General features: G+C 35.7%; 1 protein-coding gene across 2 annotated transcripts in view; it reads right to left on the minus strand.

Moving 5' to 3' along the window:
• The window catches only part of LOC150109573 (N-acetylneuraminate (7)9-O-acetyltransferase), a 181,487-nt gene extending 160,686 nt beyond the window's left edge, over nt 1-20,801 (minus strand). For both annotated transcript variants that reach the window (XM_090409091.1, XM_090409082.1), the window contains exons 1-3: nt 20,663-20,801; nt 17,127-17,223; nt 1,795-1,990 (exon numbers count right to left, since the gene is read on the minus strand). In XM_090409091.1, coding sequence (XP_090265217.1) covers nt 1,795-1,990; nt 17,127-17,223; nt 20,663-20,801 — 432 coding nt within the window. The remainder of the gene's footprint in view (nt 1-1,794; nt 1,991-17,126; nt 17,224-20,662) is intronic.
• Between the last annotated feature and the right edge of the window lie 504 nt (nt 20,802-21,305).

The following is a 21,305-nucleotide window of genomic DNA, read 5'->3' on the forward strand; positions in this document are numbered from 1 at the left end:
ACTTCTGCATTACTTCAACCTTAGACGTAAAGAGTAGTGGAGTACGAATTTGGTAGAGAAAGTCTTTTTTAGGACTTCCAGGGTAACAAATGACAATGCTGTAGCCAATGAAGTTTTAACTGAGGCTCGGCTATTGCCGTTACCCAGCCATGACTAGAGCTTTTTAGCTCAATAACACCCCATCCACACAGATTCTCTTCATTCAGATGACGGGATAAAGAGTCAAGGACTCAGTCCATCGCCCAGTTCTTTTAAGAACTTAGACATAAAGACGATCGAGAATAGGAATACCCTTGGAGGGTAATGGATGGCAATGGTGTAGCCAATGAAGTTCTCACTGAGGCTCGGCTATTGCTGTTACCCTCCTGCCATGATCAGAGCTTTAATAGCTCAACAACACCTTATCCCTACACTGTCCTCTACAGATAACGGGGTATATGAAAAGCATTTTTGCTTCGCCCCTTTAAGCCAGTCCTTATAAGGACTTCAACCTTAGTATCACCTGTGGCTTCCTCTGAAGAGATCTCAATAAAGGTTTAAACTGGTCTGGGTAATGACCCTTCACATCATACATGTCTGCAAGGAGATGTGCATCATGGGATACTAAGACAATTGATGTGAAGTCTTCTTAGCTTCTTTATAGGAGTTGCCCAGTCATGAAAATATACTTCAGGTGCAAACTTTATTTGCTTACACTTGGATAAAGGATTAAGCCAAGTATATAATTTCATGGTATCTAATTTATAGTATAACCAAGTGAAAAAACTTCCGACAGACTCAACATAAGTCATTGCTACTAACTTCAGCTTACAAAAGATACTTTCTTACTCAAATCATGGGTGATGAAACAACAAGGATAGTTTTGTTTTCAGCACACATAATTATGTAAACATCACCTACTTGTGTCTAAAGCCAAATTTTAGTGTTGTGCAGTGTGCCCAGAATTAATGAAATTTTGCAAAACCAATAGTATTATCTAGCCTGACTAGACAAGTGGTGAGATATGAAGTCTATGGGTTCAAATCCAACCATTGGAATGGATTTTTGTAAATGTCTAAGTGGTAGATAAAGAATGGGGTAAAAGTTCCATGTTTGGTATCTAGAGCAGACATTTTGAATTATCTTACTCTAACATCCACCCACAGTACTTATACGAATCTACTAGACCAACCACCTTTTGAATGGGATTCATATAAAAAATATTTCCACAACAAACATTCTCAATCCTCAGGCTGCATAGATTATCTTTATATTATATTACTGCATAATGAGAATGAATCTGAAAGTTGCATCAGTAACTAGTGATACCTCCGTTATGCAACCTCAAATAAGCAAATTTTCAGTTAAACAGTCCTTGAATGGGTTGCATGTTAAACTGACTCCTATAACAACACCATATTATTATTATTGTTATTCAGGCCTCCATGGAGTCGAAAGACTCATTGTGGGAGGTCCTTCCTAAGAACATAAAGTCTGTCAAGGCACATTCAATTACCATCATCCTCAGAGCAGCAAATTGACTTTCAAATATGGCCAGATAATTTTTTGTGATCAGCTTAATTACACTAACAAAAAAGGAAATTTAAAAATTTTTTTCACAACCTAGTAGTAATGATGGTCTGCAGTGAGTTCTAAGAATATGCAATATTTTTTAAACTATCTTTTTTCTTTAATTAAATATTTGTATGGAATAAGTTTATACCTTTACATCATAATTTTAATATTCACCACGTTTAGCTTAGCTTTCTCTCTCTGCAAATCATTTTCAATACAAATTTTAAAATCTTCACTTACGGCATTAACTTTTAAGTCCTTATCACCAAATGCAATGGCATGATGAACACGATCATGGAGATTCCCTATTGGATATTTCGGGTCAATCTGATTTACAAAGGCAAAGAAAAGTTGACGAATTCGAGAATCACCAACAAATACTATATGCGTTTTTCCTCCCCAGTATGCAATATATCTCATACACATTCTTGATTCTCTAAAGAAACAAAAAGTGATTAGTCGACTAATGATTATAAAGTAAACTTGTATGTTCTTAGTGTTATTTTGATATAGAAAAAGATGCTTCTAAATATGCACAAATAAAAAGGAAAACAAGAAAATGAAATTAATAAATTTTTATTTACATTTTAAGTATAGTAACAGTAATTATGATAATAAGAATTAATAATTTTTTAAAATCAAAAACTGCATTTTACTTTATTGTTACAACAGAACATGAAGTTTAAGTATCCATTAAGCAAGGCAACGATGATGTCATAACAAGCATGCATATAATCTACCACCTAAAAGATTTTCAAAAACATCTGTACTAGAGTTCAACCCTAAAATATGCAGATGTAAATTACACTAAGACAAAGACTTGGTGCACTTGACTAGCGTAAAAAGTTAAATACCGGTCCATTTCCTTTGGTTATTCTACTTTGGGTCATTTCAAAATCAATGTCGCTTCGTTAATATCATATTTGCAACCATTGTGATCTCCTGTAAAGACCTAAAATATACGACAATGATGTTAATATGAAGCTGATGGTTATGATAATGACCATTATAGAATCAAAGGAATCATCATGGGAGAAAATTCATAACTCTCATCAAACTACACATTAAGCTGGTTTACTGTTTCAGATATGTTTTATTCTTATCTTGAAAAACTATAGTAAAACATTTGCTGGTATAACAAATGATTTCAGTAATATAACATTATATTAGGAGACAGAGATATTCAGTTGTTTCCAGAAGATGCAAAGTGAGAGTTTATTTTCACTTACAGCTCTCTACAAATAGCAATGTAATATCGCATGCTAATTATTCACAAGGGATGCAAAAGATGAACAAATATAAGCAATTAATTAACTGTTGCATTTGATGTTGATATTGCATATTATCAAATGTTATGATATTCAAGCAGCAAGAAAATGAAATTATGCATTTTAAAAATTACAAAATAAGAGTATACAGGGAACAATATAATATTCACTATCATTATAGGAGAAAATTATTTCTAACGAAACTAAAGAAAATATCATAATGCATATTTAATAATATCCTGTTTCAATTTTTTTTTTTTGAATTTAGGACTAATCTTATTCTACAGAATAAATGGAGGAAAAAAAGAATCATCATCATCGTTAAATTCCTGACATGTACCCTTAAGGGGTGTAACAGAATATGATAGTACTACATGAAAATCTTGCATCATTACTAACTTCCTATCTACAATTTTCCTCCAAATCAATATGTTACCTGTCAAGACTTCAACATTATCAGATATTATATTTCTACCTTCTAAGGCACTTTTACTGTATCAATCCACCTATATCTTGGTCTTTTTCTTGCCAACCTGGCAGAGAACACTTGTTTTGCTAATCTTTCCTCTACCATTCTGTTTAAGTGACCATACCATCTGAGATTAGCTCTGCCAACACATTCCTAAATGCTAACAATGTCAAGTTCCTTCCTAATATCCTCACTTTTAATATGATATTGCCATCGATGCCATCTGTTCACACTCCTAATCTTTTTCAGGACTCTCATATCTGCAGTCTCAAGTCTTTGGTCAAGTGTTTTATTTCTAACCCAGCTCTCAGATCCATAAGTTAAAATTGGTTTGAACACTGTTTTGCATACAGATAATTTAGTATTTTCTTTTGCATGCAGATAATTTAGTATCTGTATGCAGAACACTGTTTTGCATACAGATAATGTAGTATTTCCACTAATTTCTCTCTTATTCCATATAAATATATTCCGGTGACTTCCTACCATACCAGCTTTGTTGATTATGTTTGTATATTTCCATATTTAATTTACCATCTTCATTAAAAATCTTGCCTAAGCAGCTGAAATGTTTTACTTATTTTATAGGTTCTCCATTCACAATGCAGTTGATATTTTCAATGCTTCTGCCATTTTCATTGTCTTTGTTTTGTTAATGCTGACCTTCATACCATATCTATTACAACAGTTATTCAATTAAGTCAAGGAATCTTGCAGACTTATAGAAGATTTATTTAGAAGTATAACATAATCTGCATAAAGAGCTGAGATTAGCATCTCCAATTTTGATATCAGGTTTAATAATACTTTCCTTCATAATGTGATTCATATAGATAATGAATAACAGAGAGCATAATGTACATTCTTGTCTGACACCAGATTTAACATCAGTCCATCTTTCTGTACTTCCTTCAATTCTAACTGCTGACTTACAACTCAAATAAAGACTAAGTATTGCTTGATCACTTGATACCTGAAGCATTTCATAGGCTTAGGTGTGCCATATTTAGTAGGTGTACACTGTGGTCCCATCACCAAAGGAGTAGGGTCAACTAGGGCTATGCCTAGTACAGGGAGACCTAGTACAGAATGCCATGGTAGAGTGATACTTGTTGTTTTTATGTCCGCATGGTTAGCCTAGTGACTATGCGCTTCGCAACCATACATCTGGGAAAGAAGTGTTCTGGGTTCGATTCCAGTTGCCAACGCGAGGTGCTTAAGGATCTTTCGCAGTCATAGTCAAGTTAGCCGGTCTTAAGTGTGGACAGCAGGGTTTTGTCCATAGTTTATCTGTTGTTTTTTTTTGCTAGCCTGGTTGGCCGAGTAGTTAACGTATGAGTTCTCCAGCCAAAAGACTGCGAGTTTGAATCCCGCTGTGGGCATGGACGTTTCTGATTGTCTGTGAAAATACTAGTGGTGGTGGGCTGTAGATGGCGTTGCTGTAGTTGGTGGATTTGAGTGGTGGGGACAGTTGTAGAGTAGGTGCCTTCCCTTGATGAGTCCTTGGACTCCCTGGAGGTGCCATGTAATAATAATGCCCCAATGACACCATACAACTGTAGTTTTGAATAGTTTCTCTCTTGGCACCTTGTCACATGCTTTTACCAGATCTACAAAACTTAAATAATGATCTTTGTTACTTAAATAAAGAGCCAACAGGCTTCACTTCAGCGATGTAACATTACTTAAATTAAGGGGATATTAAATCCCACATTATTTCAAAGCCGAATAAGAAACTTAAAGATAGGAATCAAAGAGTTTCATGCTGAATATAGAAAACTATAAAAGTTTCAGCAGACTGTAGCGTAAGCTCAAGCACATAGTTCGACACTAGGGAAACTCGCAAAGGTGGGTATTTCTTTGTATTACCCATAATGTAAAACACATCTCCTAGGAGATGTTTGATGTTATACATTATGGTGGATGGTCACTACCCAGACCAGTTTCGACCTTTATTGAGGTCTCATCAGTGAGTATGTAGACCAGGTAATACCTAGGTTATAGCGATCTTTGATATATCAGATCTTTGTTATATTCCCATGATTTCTCAACTATTTGTCTCTCTCTCTCCTTCTCTCCCGTCTAAGACGGGTTGAATCTTCTCTTGAGCAGGATCTTCTAGTCTTCTCTATTCCTTGCTGTTCGAAAAAGTTCCTTATATGTTCTGAATTCCGAGATGTTCTTTATTAATTTCAGCCAGGTAATTCTTGGTCTTCTGGGTCTTCTTTTTTCAGTTGGAAAAGTATTGATTAGGACGTTAGGAAGTCTGTCTGTGTCCATGCGTACAGTGTGGCCAAACCATCTCAGTTGTTGTTTTCTAATTTTTTCTATTATTGTCTTTTTATACAATAGTTCTTGTCTGACTGTGATGTTTGTTTTCTTTTCTATCCAACTTGTTCTATTTATTTTTCTTAAGCATTTCATTTCATTTCAAATGCCAGCAGTTTTTTCTCCTCTCTTTTCTTAACTGTCCACGCTTCTGCTCCATAGATGACTGCTGGTATAATTATTGCTTCATCATCATCATCTTCCTTATACCCTCTTTTACCTTGCGGTGTCTAGGGTTCACTGATCATCGGACCTCACTCCGTTTACAGGATAAGGTGGTCAGCCTTATGCCCCGGTGTATCCTATGGCCTGAAGTGTTGAGTTCTCAAGGTCAGTTTGCCTGCTTTGCGGGATGAAAAACCCCAGAATAAACTGGGGGAAAAACCCTGCTGTCCACGCCCAAGACTGGCTAACTTGGCTATGGCTGAGGAAGATCCTTCAGCTCCTCACATTACCGATGGGAATCGAACCTATGACACTCCTCCCCCAGGCATATGGTTGCAAAGCGCATAGCCACTAGGCTAACCGCGCGGACTGCTTCATATAATTTGATTTTGGCTTGCTTAGATATCTTGTTTATTTTCCAGATTTTCTGTAATTTTCCCATGGTGGTCCATCCTATCGCTATTCTGCATTTGATTGTTTTGAGTTCATCTATTGTTTCTGTTAGTTTTAATCCAAGGTATATGAAGTTGTCTACTTGTTCTATTTGCTCTCCGTTTAGGGTGGCTGAGATGGTAGTTCCGTTCCTCCCTATTTTCATCACTTTTGTCTTTTGTATGTTTATTGTCATGTCATATGTTTTACAGGTTTCGTTAAGCTTGTTTATCAACTTTTGTAGTTCATTTGGGGTTCTTGCAAGAAGGACGAGAACATCCGCATATTTGATATTATTTATGTTTAAACCATTGACATCGATTCCAGGCTCGTTGTCTATTGCCTTCTTTACAACTTTTTCTAGATATATGTTGAATAGGCATGGGGATAATGGGCATCCTTCCATTACTCCTTTTTGGATCTCTATGGGTTCTGCTATGAGTGTGTCCTTTTTAATTATTGCATTTGTCTTAAGAGTAATATTTTATCAGACACTGTATTATACATTTGTCTATTGCTTTTTCTAGTAGAATTTTAAGAAGGATTTCTCTGTTGATGCTATCGAAAGCTTGTTTAAAGTCCACAAAACAACAATATAGTTCTTTATGATCTTCCCAGCTGAGCTCTGCTAGTTGGTGCAATGTGAAAATTTGGTCTATTGTTGAATAGTTTCCTTGGAAACCCGCTTGTTCTATGCCTATCATTTCTTCATAGGTGCTTTTTAATCTATTTTGTATAATTCTTATGAATATTTTATAGGTGTGAGGGTGTAAATTGATTGGTCTGTAATTTCTGCAGTCTCATTTGTCTCCTTTCTTGTATATTGGGATGATCTTTCCAGTTCTCCAGTCATCTGGGATCTCTCCTGTTTGTAGTATTTTATTGAATAGGGTTGTTAAATATTCTATTGATATGCTGCCTCCATATGACTACAGTTCAGTAGGGATAGTATCAATGCCTGGTGCTTTATTGTTTTTCATCTGTTTTATTATGTATCTAACTTCTTCTTGTAAAATTTTTGGGTGGACATTATTTTCTTCTATTGTTGGCATTGTATGTAGGCTGTTCAATAAGTTATAAGACTATATTTATACAGAAAACAGATTAACTTTAATCGTCATCATTTACATGGTCTTTTTCAAAGTAACTAACGTGAGACGCGATGCATTTGTCCCAACGTTGCGTCCACTTCTTAAACACATGTGAAAGTCCGTTTTTTGAGAGTTCTTTCAAAACTGCCTCTGCTGCTTTGTTGCTTTCGAAATGGTGGCCTCTTAGTGGTTTCTTGAGCTGAGGAAACAGCCAGAAATCGCACAGTGCGAGATCGGGACTGCATGGAGGGTGTGGTAGGATATCTATGTTGTTCTGCAAAACGTCCACTACACAACCAGCAAGATGTGGCCTTGCATCAACGTAGTGCAATAAGAAGCTATTCTTCAGCAATGGACGCTTCCTTTTGACGTGCTGTACCATTGTCCATAAAACATCCGCATAGCATGAGCCGTTTACAGTATTCCCGGGTTCTAACGTGTTGGTAAACAATGCCTTCGTAGTCAAAAAACATTATGGTCATAACTTTACCAGCCGACTTTACAGTTTTTGCTTTCTTGGGGGTAGGCGAAGATGGATGCTTCTATTCACTGCTTTGTTGTTTCATTGTAGGGTCATAGTGATACAACCAAGCTTCATCTGCTGTAATGATGCGTTTTAAGAAGTTGTCGCCTTCTTGTTCCAGTCTTTCTTTCCATTCTGTGCACACATCTACTCGATGCTGCATTTCCTCTGGTGTCAAGAGTTTGGGAATCCATTGGGAGCAAATATGTTTCAGTCCCAAATGTTCAGCAATGATTGAGTGAACACTTCCCACAGAAATATTCAGGACAACATGCAGCTGGCGTACTGTAATTCTGCGATCCTCCTTGATGATAATCGCTGCTGTGTTGATCACTGTCTCTGTGATGGACGTTGAAGATCTTCCTTGATGTTCAAGATCTTCCACATTTTGCCTTCCTTCCTTAAAAGTTTTATGCCAGCGAAAAACGCTTACCCTCGACATTGCTTCATCGTGGAAAGCTTCATGTATCATGTTAAAAGCATTCCAAGGACACTTCCATTTCGATGACTGGTCGCAGCTCGTAGGCGCGCCGAAACAAGCTTGCGTTTAGCCATGTGACACTCTGGCACATCAGCCCGTATACGCCATCCATCAACCTCTTTTGTTAATACAGACAGCAACATTTCTTTATTCTACAGAAATTAATATTGTGACGAGTGGTTTCGCGACAGTAAAATTAGTCTTATTACTTATTGAACAGCTCTCGTAGTTTTGTTTCCTTGGTGGAAGATAGTCTTAAAATGGTTTGACCAGATTTTTCTTATATCTGCAATATTCCCGGTTTCAGTCATCTTGTTTATCATTGTTACTGCTTTTGCTGAGAATTCCTTTATAATTTCTCTTACAGTATCATGGAAGATTTTTAGGTTGCTTTGTTGGTATGCTTCTTGGCATTTCTTAGCTTTTTCTTCTAATCATTTTTCTTTGGCATTTTTGCATAGGTTATCAACTTTATTTTTTAGTGCTCTGTATTTTTCTCTATTCTCTTCATTGTTTTGTTGGTTTACAAGTATCTTGGTCTCTCTTTTCTCTTCTACTGTAGCTATGATTTCTTGGGTTATCCACTGTTTGTTTATTTTGAGTTTGGAACCTAGAGTGTCTTTTGCAATTGATAATACTGTTTCTTTTCCTTCTTCCCAGTATTTTCCACTGTTCTGGAAGATGGAGGGTTTCAATTTCAAGCACATCTGTTCTAAAAATCGACTTCTGCTTGAGCTATTTTTTTGTTTTGATAGGTTGATGTTTTCATCTTTTCTGATATTGTTTTTTGTTGAATTTTATCTTAACTTTGGCAGTTCATATTTCGTGGTCAGTGTCAAAATCAAAACTTCTTAATGTTTGTACATTATTTATTGATCTTTTCCATTATTTATGATGATATAGTCTATGCAGTTCTTCATATTACCATCTGGGGATGTCCATGTATATTTATCATTAGGGCGTTGATAGAACAATGTGTTTGTAATCATTAGATCGTTTGCTTTACAGAAGTGGAGTAATTGTTCTCCTCTGTCGTTAAGCTTTCCGTATCCAAATTTCCTCATCACATCTTTTTTGTCTGCTGTGAACTGTCATATTAAAATCTCTTATCACTATCATGAGTTCTCTATTTTTGGGATTATCTATTTCCTGTTGTAGTTCTTCATAGAAATTTTCTATTTCTTCCTCTAAATGATTACTGGTGCATATATTTGGATTATTTTAATTGTTTGACCTTTTTCTTTTGCTTGAAGTTTGGCTGTGATTATTCTAGGCGACACTGGGTTGATTCCAATTACTGAGTGTGTAAATTTCTTTTCTTCAATTAATAATGCTGAAAGTTTATTTTTCACTTGGTTAGAGTATAATAAATTTAGTTTAATCCTTTATCCAAGTGTGAGCAAACAAAGTTTGCACCTGAAAGTATCTTCAGGACTGGGTTAAGGTGGTACAACACCAGGGCAACTCGTTGCAAAGGTGGAGCAATCTACCAACATTCCTATCTCAGTATCTCCTATAATGCAAAACACATCTCCTTTAATTTATTAAAAAAGGGTGGCACACCAATTGGCAACTCCTATAGGTAGAGATGACCTGCTAATGCTCCTGCCTGATATCTCCACTTGGGCCTGGCTCCCACTGAAGAGACCTCAATAAAGGTCGAAACTAGTTTGGGTAGTGGCCCTTCCCTTAATGCATAACAGTAGACATATCCGCAAGGAGATGTGTTTTGCATTATAGGAGATACTGAGATAGAAGTGTTGGTATCTTGCTCCACCTTTGCAACGAGTTGCCCTGGTGTTGTACCACCTTAACCCAGTCCTGAAGATACTTTCAGGCGCAAACTTTGTTTGCTCACACTTGGATAAAGGATTAAACTAAATTTATTATACTCTAACCAAGTGAAAAATAAACTTTCAACATCTTTCTCTAAATCCAGAGTAATTTATTAAAAAAGGGTGGCACACCAATTGGCAACTCCTATAGGTAGAGATGACCTGCTAATGCTTCTGCCTGATATCTCCATCTCCACTTCGGCCTGGCTCCTACTGAAGAGACCTCAATAAAGATCGAAACTAGTCTGGGTAGTGGCCCTTCCCTTAATGCATAACAGTAGACATATCCGCAAGGAGATGTGTTTTGCATTATAAGAGATACTGTGATAGGAGTATTGGTAGCTTGCTCCACCTTTGCAACGAGTTCCCTTGGTGTTGTACCACCTTAACCCAGTCCTGAAGATACTTTCAGGCGCAAACTTTGTTTGCTCACACATGGATAAAGGATTAAACTAAATTTATTATACAATTAATAATGCAACTCCTTCTCTGTGTATGTTATCTTTTTTTCCTGAGAAGTATAGTCTTCCTTCTGGTAAATCCATGAATCCATCTCCGCACCAGTGTCTCTGATAAACCTAAAATACTCCATTTCAGTCTTTTTAAATTTTCCTGGACTAATTGCAATTTTCCAGGTCGGTATAGTGATCTTATGTTGAGGGTGGCTACATGTTTCACGTCCTCGGCTGACCACATTGCTGATTTCTCACCTACTCTATGTGGTCATCGAGTAGGCGCGTAGGTTGTCCCGTACGCAGTAGCACTATCTCGGTTTGTAGACTTTCTCCTGCTCATGAAAGTTACTGGCATAATAATGTAGCCAGCTTGCCCTGCCTCTGCTACATCCTTTGGTCCACGGCTCTTTATTCAGAGCAACCCATTTGGGTTTCCCCCATCTGCCACCCAGGGGACGCACCTGGTAGGAATGTGGTCTCCCCCCAAGAACTATTTGTCATAAAGTGAAACTCGGATCCTGAAAGCCTCTATTTGGCTTGAATCCAAATAGAGGAAAAAAGCCTCCCTTCCACAATTCTTCTCAACCATTTCTCAAGTATACTTGCATAAATCTTACCAGAAATACACTCAGTAGAGAAATACCTCTGTAATTCTCACATTCAATTTTATTTCCTTTTTTGTATATGGGTACTATGAGAGCTCTACTCCAATCATCTGGAATTTGTCCCTCTGCCCAGGCCTTCTGAACTATGCAGTGCAGCCACTTTATATTGAAGCAATCAATATAAAATTAAGGTTGGTTTAAGGTTTATTGACACAAGGAAAGCAAAGATCATACTACAACAAACCACAGCTTGTAAATGACTCATCAAGATTTGTTCTTCACATATGTTTGCTGATGCAAGAAAATGACTCATCACTTTTCTCATCGACACACATTATACAGCATGTCACCTTCTAAGGGGGAACAGTTTCCAACTGGCATCAGTTGCAAGCACTTGTCATTTTTCATGCTGAGCCTGATCAGAAAAGTCTTTCAGTGCTATGTTTTTTTAATAATTTTATAAAATTTTGGATCCTTACAAAGATGCCACATAAAGATTTGTCACTAGCTGAAAAATTTGTCTTACTAGACCAAATCAAAAGCAATTCATCCTAAAGCGAGTCATACCAATTATCACCATCTAGCAGAGATAACCAAAATGTATGCTTGATACAAATGTATCTATAACAATGGCTCTACAAATGTATGCTTGATACAAAAGAAAGATAAACTGTAAGAATAGACATGCCATGAAAACTGAGAACATCCCAAAAATGGAAGCTTGAAGGTAAGAATCCTGACAATGAGGATGCCTTAAATCAGTGGTTCTCCATTATAACTAGAGAACAAGGAGTGTGTCAGTGGTCCAATGTTAAAAAAGTCAGAGGATAGCTAAGAAGCCGAGACATGATGATTTTAAAACAACAGACAGTTGGTTGTCTTGATGGAAATGTAGGCATGATATCAAAGTCAAGAAACAGCGAAAAAGATAGTGCTGATGTTGTGGGTGCAGAAGAATAGAAATCCTAGGAAGTATTCGAATTACTTCAGAAATTTTGCATATGATACCAACAATGCTGAGGAAATAGGGCTGTTTTATCATGCCATGCCAGATTCTCTCTTTTACAATCACATAAAACTGTCAAGTTCTAAAAAAGAAATGGATCGTATAACTGTTATGCTGTTCAAACACATCCCTGATGTGTAAAAAGATGATGTATAAAAAGAAGCTGTTGGGTATTAGGAAAAGTGCTAAGCCTCAATGCTTAAAAGGGATAAGAATGGATATTTTTAACGATACTTGTGACAAAATGATTCGAGATAGATACACGTTTGCACAAGAATGTTTAATTTGCCAAATATTTCGGTCTGAATGTTACAGACAATCTTTAGTGGCTACATAGGAATAGTTTTAAAAAACAAAGTGGAATACGAACAATTGATCATTCACACATAGAACGAGCGGCGTGATATCATATCGCTAAGTATTAGAAGAGTAAACATTTTTAAAGTCATAATTAAACATATTAATCCAGAAATTCATACAATAATCTTAAATAACATTAAGACTAATATAGGAAATTTACAAAAAAAAAACATAATGTGTTATCTGTTATCCTGATTAAACTTTCCCAAATTTTTAATATAGTATATATATGTATATCTATATCAAAAATTTCAAAGATTACTTTGGATAGACAGGTAGATCATATACATATACAAAAAGATATACATATATATATGTACAGGGTGTTCGGGATAAATTTGACAGTTTCGTAAGGAAAACGAAAATCTTCTTTGTATCTATTAAATTTAATGAATTGACAAAAAAACATTACAGGCAGAGTTAATTACAATACTATCAACAAGATTTACTCAAAATAACCACCATTAGCATCGATCACAGCTTCAATTCTGCTTCGGAACCTCGAACAAGCTGATGCTACAGTCTCCCTGGGAAGGGCCGCAAAAACTGTTTTAATTTTATCCATTAACTGGGCTTTTGTATTACTGGAAGTGCGATTGGTGTCTTTTTCAACTGCGCCCCATACAAAATAATCCATGGGGTTAAGGTCTGGGGAGTTTGGAGGCCAAACATTTGGACTGGTCAAGTCGTAGAAATTTTCAGACAACCATTTTTGACTTTTCCCAGAGGTGTGGCAAGGGGCCGAATCCTGCTGCCATACATACGGCCTACCGTTGGCTACCCTTGTTATCCAGGGCTTGACTACAGTTAGCAACTCCACGAACAAAGCCCGAATTCCAATGCCAGGGTTCTTCAACACCTGTTCCTGAAGATTTGCGAGGAATTCTGCTGTACGAACGCAATCAGATCGTCTGCTAGGGATCTTTCTTCTTGCTACATCCTCGTAGTCACCATTGCAAGTCTCTAGTTCATGCCTGATTGTTTTTACTGTATTCAGGGAGCATTGGGCAGCAGTCGTAATATCCTTATTTTGATGGCGGGCACGAATCATCATGATATAAGTTATTCTCTTCCATGATTCAGGTGGGTTCCAGCTATCCATCCTTTCTGACATCTTGTATATGAATGAAGAAGGGTCCAAACTTTTAAATGAAGAGAAGTGTGTGTTAATACATGTAACTTACGGAAAAATATAATTAATTATAAATATGTCAAATTTATCCCGAACACCCTGTATATATATACATATGTATATCTATATAAAACAAATATGACATCACGCGGCTCGTTCTATGTGCGAATGATCAATTGTTCGTATTTCACTTTGTTTTTTAAAACTATTCCTATGTAGCCACTGAAGATGGTCTGTAATATTCAGACAGAAATATTTGGCAAATTAAACATTATTCTTGTGCAAACGTGTATATATTTCTAATAAGAATGGATAGGGTGCCAGTCAGGTAATGTGCTAATCAAAATACATGGATGATTTCAGAAATTTTTAAAAAATAGTTAATGAGGTGGGATGTGTGGAGTTAAGTCAGAAATCAAGAAAAGTTGTTCTGATTCTTGACAACTGTGTGACACACCCTCACTGTGCAGAGCATGTGACAAACATCCAGCTAGAATTCTGCCTACATGCTACATCCTTGGTACAAGCAATGGATATGGAATCATAAAAATTTTGAAGATGTTGTGCTACACAAAGTTGGTGATCCTAGATGCAACTGAAGAGAATATACTGACGTCTTCCACAGCCAAGGAAGTGAGTTCCAAAAAGTTAACCTTCTCCAGGCATTACAGATTGTTGCCTAGGATGTAAATTGGGACTGCTGAAGATTGTTTCCCAAATTTTTTGAAGTTTTTTGTACCCACATTTGTTTAAACTAGGTTGATTTCTGAGTGCTGCTGAAGACTGATTCCAACAACAATCTTTCTTTTTTAAATTTATTGTGATGGATCATGGTAGATTTATTCCAGAAGATCCTGTGAGTGGTGTATCCAATACATGGTCTGCAAGACCAGATTGACCATAGTCGTGATTGCAGATACAAGTTTTGTGTTCGTCTAAATGGATGGCAGCTGATCTACCTGTCTATCCAAAGTCAGACAACTTGCAGGAACAGGGTACCTTATATACTCCAGATACTGAGAAAGGGAGCTGATCTTTGGTAGAATGAATAAGGGTAGCAAGTTTCTGGTGGGGCTTAAAAGCTGTGGAGGTTGTACTTTTTTAAAGACCTGGCTATTTTTTCTAATGTATCCAGGATGTAGGGGACAGTGATAGATTTCTGAAATCCTTTTAAAGTAATGGCCAAGGACTGGGGGGGGGTGATTAATTTTAAGTCTGTAAGCACTGTAGCTATTGGATAAGAAGGTGTTATGGTTGAGTTCGCCTGAAAGAGATTCCACTGGAACAAACATTACAGGCTCTATTTATTAGAGTTTTAACGATGCCATGTTGGTCAAGAGCAAAATACAGGAATGGATAGATCAAAATGGGATACTGTAGGGGAGTGGGAGGCGCATGGTTTTGTAAAGAACAGGTCATGCCTCAGTAACTTGCTTGCATTTTATAATACAGTGACAAGTGAGTTGGATAAAGGTAATGAGTTTACGGTGATACTGCTGGACTTTGCTAAGGCCAATGATAGGATACCATATGGAATTCTAATTGGTAAACTGCAGCACATGGGGATGGATATATGGTTGGTGAGCCGGATAGGACATGGTGGTTGATGGAGAGATATCAGAGAACAGTTTATTCAGGAGTAAAATCCAAAAGAAGGCCTGTGACCTAGTTGCATGCCACAGGGTTCTGTTCTTGGACTGATACTGTTTAATTTGTACATTAATGATGTAGGAAAGGATCTGAGAAGAACTGTCCCATTATTTGCCATTGATGCAAAGTTGGGTAGAGCAATAGTTAATACAGATGATGTTAAAATTTTGCAAAATGATTTAGATAGATTGGCACACTGGGCACAGGAGAATGGATGTCAGTTTAATGTGGCAAAGTGTAAGGTTATGCATTTTGGGGTGAAAAGATTTCCAGCTATGTGCCACATTGATGAAGCCTAGGATTTGGAGGTGTTAGTAATAGGAAGTCAAAGTTCAGAGGGCATATTGCAAAAGTGGCACTTATGTCCTCTGTCTCTGTATAACTGGAGGTGACCAATCAAAATTCACTAGCTGCTAAAGTTTTCTGGTTAGTTTTGATTTTAATACTAGACTACACATTAGTTTACTATGAAGATTTCAGAGAAGTGACATTAAGTTAAATTAACATTTCAAAATTTAAACATTAAATCTCATTTTCAATTTTACAATTTCATACTCTTCTAGTACTTTTTTTTTTATGTCTCCCACTGCCATTTGCATTTGTACTTTTTCATGTTGCTCTTTTTATTTATTTATTAAAGTTGGGCCCATACATGAGAGGTTGGTTAGTCAACCACTCATAATTATGACTGGTTCCTGCTAATTGTGTTCTGCAACAATATAATTTATTGATTCTATTTCATGCCATGGGATAATCTTTTTTTTTTTCTCCCTAAATGCATTATAACAAGATATGTCTCTGATCCAGGAGTTTTACTATAACAAAGCATCCAGTGTACAATTATTAGCCAATGGCATAAAGTTAGTTAGGATGATAAAGAACTTTTCAGATACAGAATCTGAATCGCTAATTTAGACAAACTAATTCTATGACTAAATAAATAATGAATATCAGTTTAAGGTACTAAGTACAAGACTGATTCCATTTTGAAACTGAAAACACCACAGACAAAATATTATATGGGTGCACGAAGTAACATGGCAGTCATATTTAAGCAGAAAATTTTATTTGCAAAAGATATTTAAATATGGATGCTCTAACTGCCATGAAACTTCCAGCCCACCCACATAATATTCTGTCTGTGGTGTCTTCAGTTTCAAAATGCAATCAGTTTTGTACTTAGTACCTTAAACTGATATTCATTATTATTTTCTGGTCAATGAAGTTAAGAGATGTATGGGTGACAGCAGAGTTAAAATTTAGGGCCCACACTACTAAGTGATAAAGTCATCACATCAGATAATTGCAATGTTGGAAAAGAACATTCACTTGTAGAAATAAAAGTTATTCTTCCACTTTACAAGGCTTTAATAAGACCACATATCTTGACTACTGTGTACAGATTCAATCACCAATGTTCAGATGAGACACCTGGAAAAAAAAAATGGAACACAGTCTTCCAAGCAGATTAAGCAATAGACAGCAGAGATGAAATATGAGTCCAGTTTCTTCTTGTGCGTATCTTATAAGCTACCAGGAAATTGTGTGAATACATCTCCAATAAATGATTTCAAAGAAAGAATGAGTCCTTGACTCCATAGAAGAGCCTGCATAATAATTATAACAATAAATCTATATATCAACCAATCCTAACAAGATCAGAGTACCAAGGAAATCAGTCAATCTACTAAAGTGTTATCTAAACAGTAAAGTTAATGCTATCTACTGTACATAAAAGATTCTTAAATAAAATTTTCAAGATGTATCCTTACATAGTGCTATAGGTATGTAACATACACCCATACGGCTGCCATACTCTGTATCCCTGAAATCGTCCATCACTTAATAGCCATTTACAAGAATCTATTCCTATAAAAGATTAATTTAAAATTTTTAAACATATAAAATCATATGTTGTAATATTTGGAATATCTGAATTAAAAATTAATAACATAATATTATTTAAGGAAATTATAACATACAAATATTTCCAATATTTTGGCAAGTCAAACTGCGATCATTAGGGAATAAAAAACAAATTGACATATGCAGGCACTACATAGGGTAAGTATGACCAAAACAGTGCAACACACGCAGAAGTCGTAAATAGTGCTCTCCCTAGCAGGTAAGAATGAGTGTTCTTGGCTGTTAAACTGAAGTTCTAAGGATGAGTACTTCCCAGATTTGAAGCAGTTTCATTCAACCAAATTTTGAGGTTTGAACAGTTTCTTAAAGCTATGGCAGATCTGGAAAAGTCTTTTGTATTTAAAGTTGCTTCTGTGGAATAAGGTGGCATTTTTTCATTGTATCCTTTGATGGGTATCTAAGGCAAGGTCACCATGTCCTAAGTGGCCAAAGTGACGAAAACAGATGTAATTTTTGTGTTCAGTAATTCTGATGTTGCTATCCGGCTTGCAACTGCATGATATCTGGCAGGTTTAGGGACTATGGTGGTTCTTAGGAAGCAGATAACAGATACCAATTTTTATATGGTCTATAAATGGTTATGAGGTTATATATTTTTTTAGAATTTTTTCTGGTTTTTCAGATGTGCCTCAGATATATGGGATGGTAACAGACTTGGTGTAGCCTCTGTTCTAGAGAGGTGGGGAGCAGGAAGAGTATGGTTTGGGATTCTAATATTTTTCTGAACCTGAGAATTGTAGCCAATGTTTAAGAAGGTGTTGTTAATCTGTTTGAGTTCAGTGGTAGCACATTATTACTGGAGCTAATCAATGCAGAATTTTAAGAATCCCATGCTGCTGAGAGAGAATAACCTCTCAGGGAATAAGAGGGAATGTAGATATAATCACCAACATGATTATGACAATTTGATGTTGCTAACATACCAGAAATATTAAGAAATTTTAATTAATATACAGTATATGATGTAATTTCCTTAAATAATATCATTCTGGATAACCAATATATAAGCTTTATTACCTGAATTTAAAAATTTTCCAATCAAATTATTATTAAAAAGCTTCTAAGTGTTATTTCAAAATTAATGCATTTTAAAATATCTAAAAAAAGGGCATATTTTGCCATTTTGAGGTATGGAAAAATACAGAAGACTACTCCAGTATCAAAAATAAAAGGGACTAAGACATTTTAAACACTGTTTATTTTATTTTTTAACTGGGTGCTAAGATCTCAAGAAATTGGGGGGGGGGGTTCAGTTTCTCAAGAATTTATAATACACCAGACCTATAAAAAAAAAAAAAAAAAAAAAAAAAAAAATTCCCCCTATAAAATGTATAAATAAAATAATACAATTTACATTAAAATTATAATAATCATTTCTCACTACATAAACTGATGGTTATATTCTAAATTACTTCACTTCTAAATCACTTTCAAAACACTTCACTTCTGAAAATGATGCATAACTTCAGCAGGAGGTATCATGGTACTACACAACCAAAAAGACTATCTCTGAAGAATCCATATACATATTTGCCTTTATTAGGGCTTTTGATCAAGGGTTCCAGTAATCTCACGATGCTCAAAATTATAATTTTGATCTGCAGTCTATGGTGCTCTTATGAGTATTATAGTTTCAAACTTGGGCTACTGCAGGGTTTCTACCTGGTTTCTAAGGGAAAACCAAGGAAAAGCGATGTTAGGTAGGTAGAATTCTTCATTGTAAACACTAATAAAAGGTGAATATATGAAGACTTTTCAGAGAATATGTCTTAAGTAGCATAACACACCTACTAATGCCAAAGGTCAAGTAGGTTCCATATACTTCTATTAAAATAGTTTTTAGGTGTTTCTGAGCACATACACTCTTAGTTTGCATACTTAGTGAGAAACAGAGCCTTCTTTTAAAACAATTTAATCAGGGAATGAGAAGAGGAAGACCACAAAAAGAGTTGGATGGACAACATAAAAGAACTTACCAAACATATAATTACTGAAATGGGATGGAGAGCCATTGTTCACAGGATCACCAAGAGTCGAAAACGACTGTATGGCACATTATGAAGTCAGAGGTGAGAAATAATGTCATGAATGGAAAATGACATGTGGTTTCAGATAAGAGTTAGCCATTGATGTAATGTACCTATGCCAAGATAGGGTAGAGGTCTAAACAAGTCCAAGAAGGGATATCTGATCATGTTTTGGTTCAGCTGCAATTGATAATGTTGTTCTCACTTCAGTAAAATATAGCAAGATCACAGTTTGAGACAATGATTGTGAAACATCTTACAGCTTGGGATATATGAACACTGCAAAACTTTGTCAACTGCAAATGAGCACACTGTCACTAGTAAAACTATGAACAGGATTTGAAGCTGGTAAAGGACTATGGGATACTATGGAATTGGTAGGGAAATCTGAAAAAAAGGAAGTCATCCACCATGATATGTAATGGACAAAGCAAATTGGCAATCCAATTAAAAAGAGTGGAGGTTAGACCATGATAATTTTTGAATGGGTTTAGTTACTTTGATACAACCCAAAACAACTAAGGCTATGAGACGTGTTTTGTCTGTTATTAATTGTGCATGTTCTTTTCTGCTGGTTTCCCTGTTTGATGATGGTGATTTAAGCGAGTTTAAGAAAATGATAACTTTTACTATACGATTGGAGATTTACTTCATCAAACTAGTCTACGTCTTGTACATGGCTCAATCTACTTGATTAACATGATTTAGTACAGAGTTTGTCCTTTTATTACAGAAAATTTGCTGGGTTTATTACGAAAATTTCATCAAAATATATATAAATAAAAAATCGGCAATGATGATGATGGTTAAAGGTTACTAAGCAAGTTTTGCCAAAGCACGGCCAATGTGTTTTTTGCAGTTTAAAACAGTACGTAATGTTTGACTACTTTTCTGATTCTTTCAGAAAATAGATAATCACTTGTTTCTGGGAAAGTCACCACTTGATTTTACGCCTGCCTCATTCCATTTTTTTATTTTTTTAACACTCCTTTTCAAAAGAAAAATTGCACCAGCCTGCACATCCTAAAATATACACTGATCTTGTGACACCAGTGGATAACATCTCTCCTGTCAATCAGAGCTGTTGGTGGTAAGAGAAATTTATCCCCGGTGTAACAGTCATTTAAAACTATTTTTTTTCCTTTATTTTAAAAAACTCTTTAACTGATATAATCCATCTTTCGGAAAAACAATTAATACGTACATAATAAAGGAAGAAAGAGAAATCGAGCGCATGGAACTTTATTTGGCGAATTGTTCGCTATTACAATTTGAATATTTATATTTAAATATCTTGTCACTCAGTACAAATCAACAAAAATAGCACCGCAGACTATTAGAGAACACTGACTTACCATAGGTCAGATGAATTAGTCCATGATATATAATAAAACCTATAACAATGGCAAATGCAACGAATTTTGCATTTCTAGCATTTATACGACTAGTAAATTCCACAGAACCACTACTCCCATGCTTAGTATCATCCGCCATGTTAGAATGAAAAATCGTAGTTACCTAAACAATATCATATTGCCCAATAATACATCACGCATTCAATTGCGCGCCACCTTATGCGAAGTAAAAGCCATATTCCCAAGTAATATTTTATATTCGAAAAATAACAATATTGAGATAACAATGGAATTGAGCATTAATAATCTGATAGATTAATAAGATAGAATAAATTAATAAACAAATGTAACAATCACTGTATTTATGTTAAAAGTACTAAACCTCGAGCACAAACATCAGATATCGCATTTTTGACTAGGTCTTGTTTAATAAATAAATAATTTCTCTGATGCCTTTTATTCCTCAAAGGAAAACAGTCGGAAATCTTTCAGCCCTAACCCACTATCTGAATATCGGTTGCAGGTAAGTCGCCACATTGTTTATTGGGCATGAAATTGATTCGTAAAACAAGGTATCTGGATATTCTAGTCCACCCAGTGTTGGGTTTCTAAATTCTCGTGCGTGTGATTGGGATTGCATTTA

Source organism: Typopeltis vanoorti, chromosome 2 (genome assembly GCF_054136105.1).
Source record: "Typopeltis vanoorti isolate ZY-2024b chromosome 2, IOZ_Tvanoo_1.0, whole genome shotgun sequence".
Lineage (NCBI taxonomy): Eukaryota > Metazoa > Arthropoda > Arachnida > Uropygi > Thelyphonidae > Typopeltis > Typopeltis vanoorti.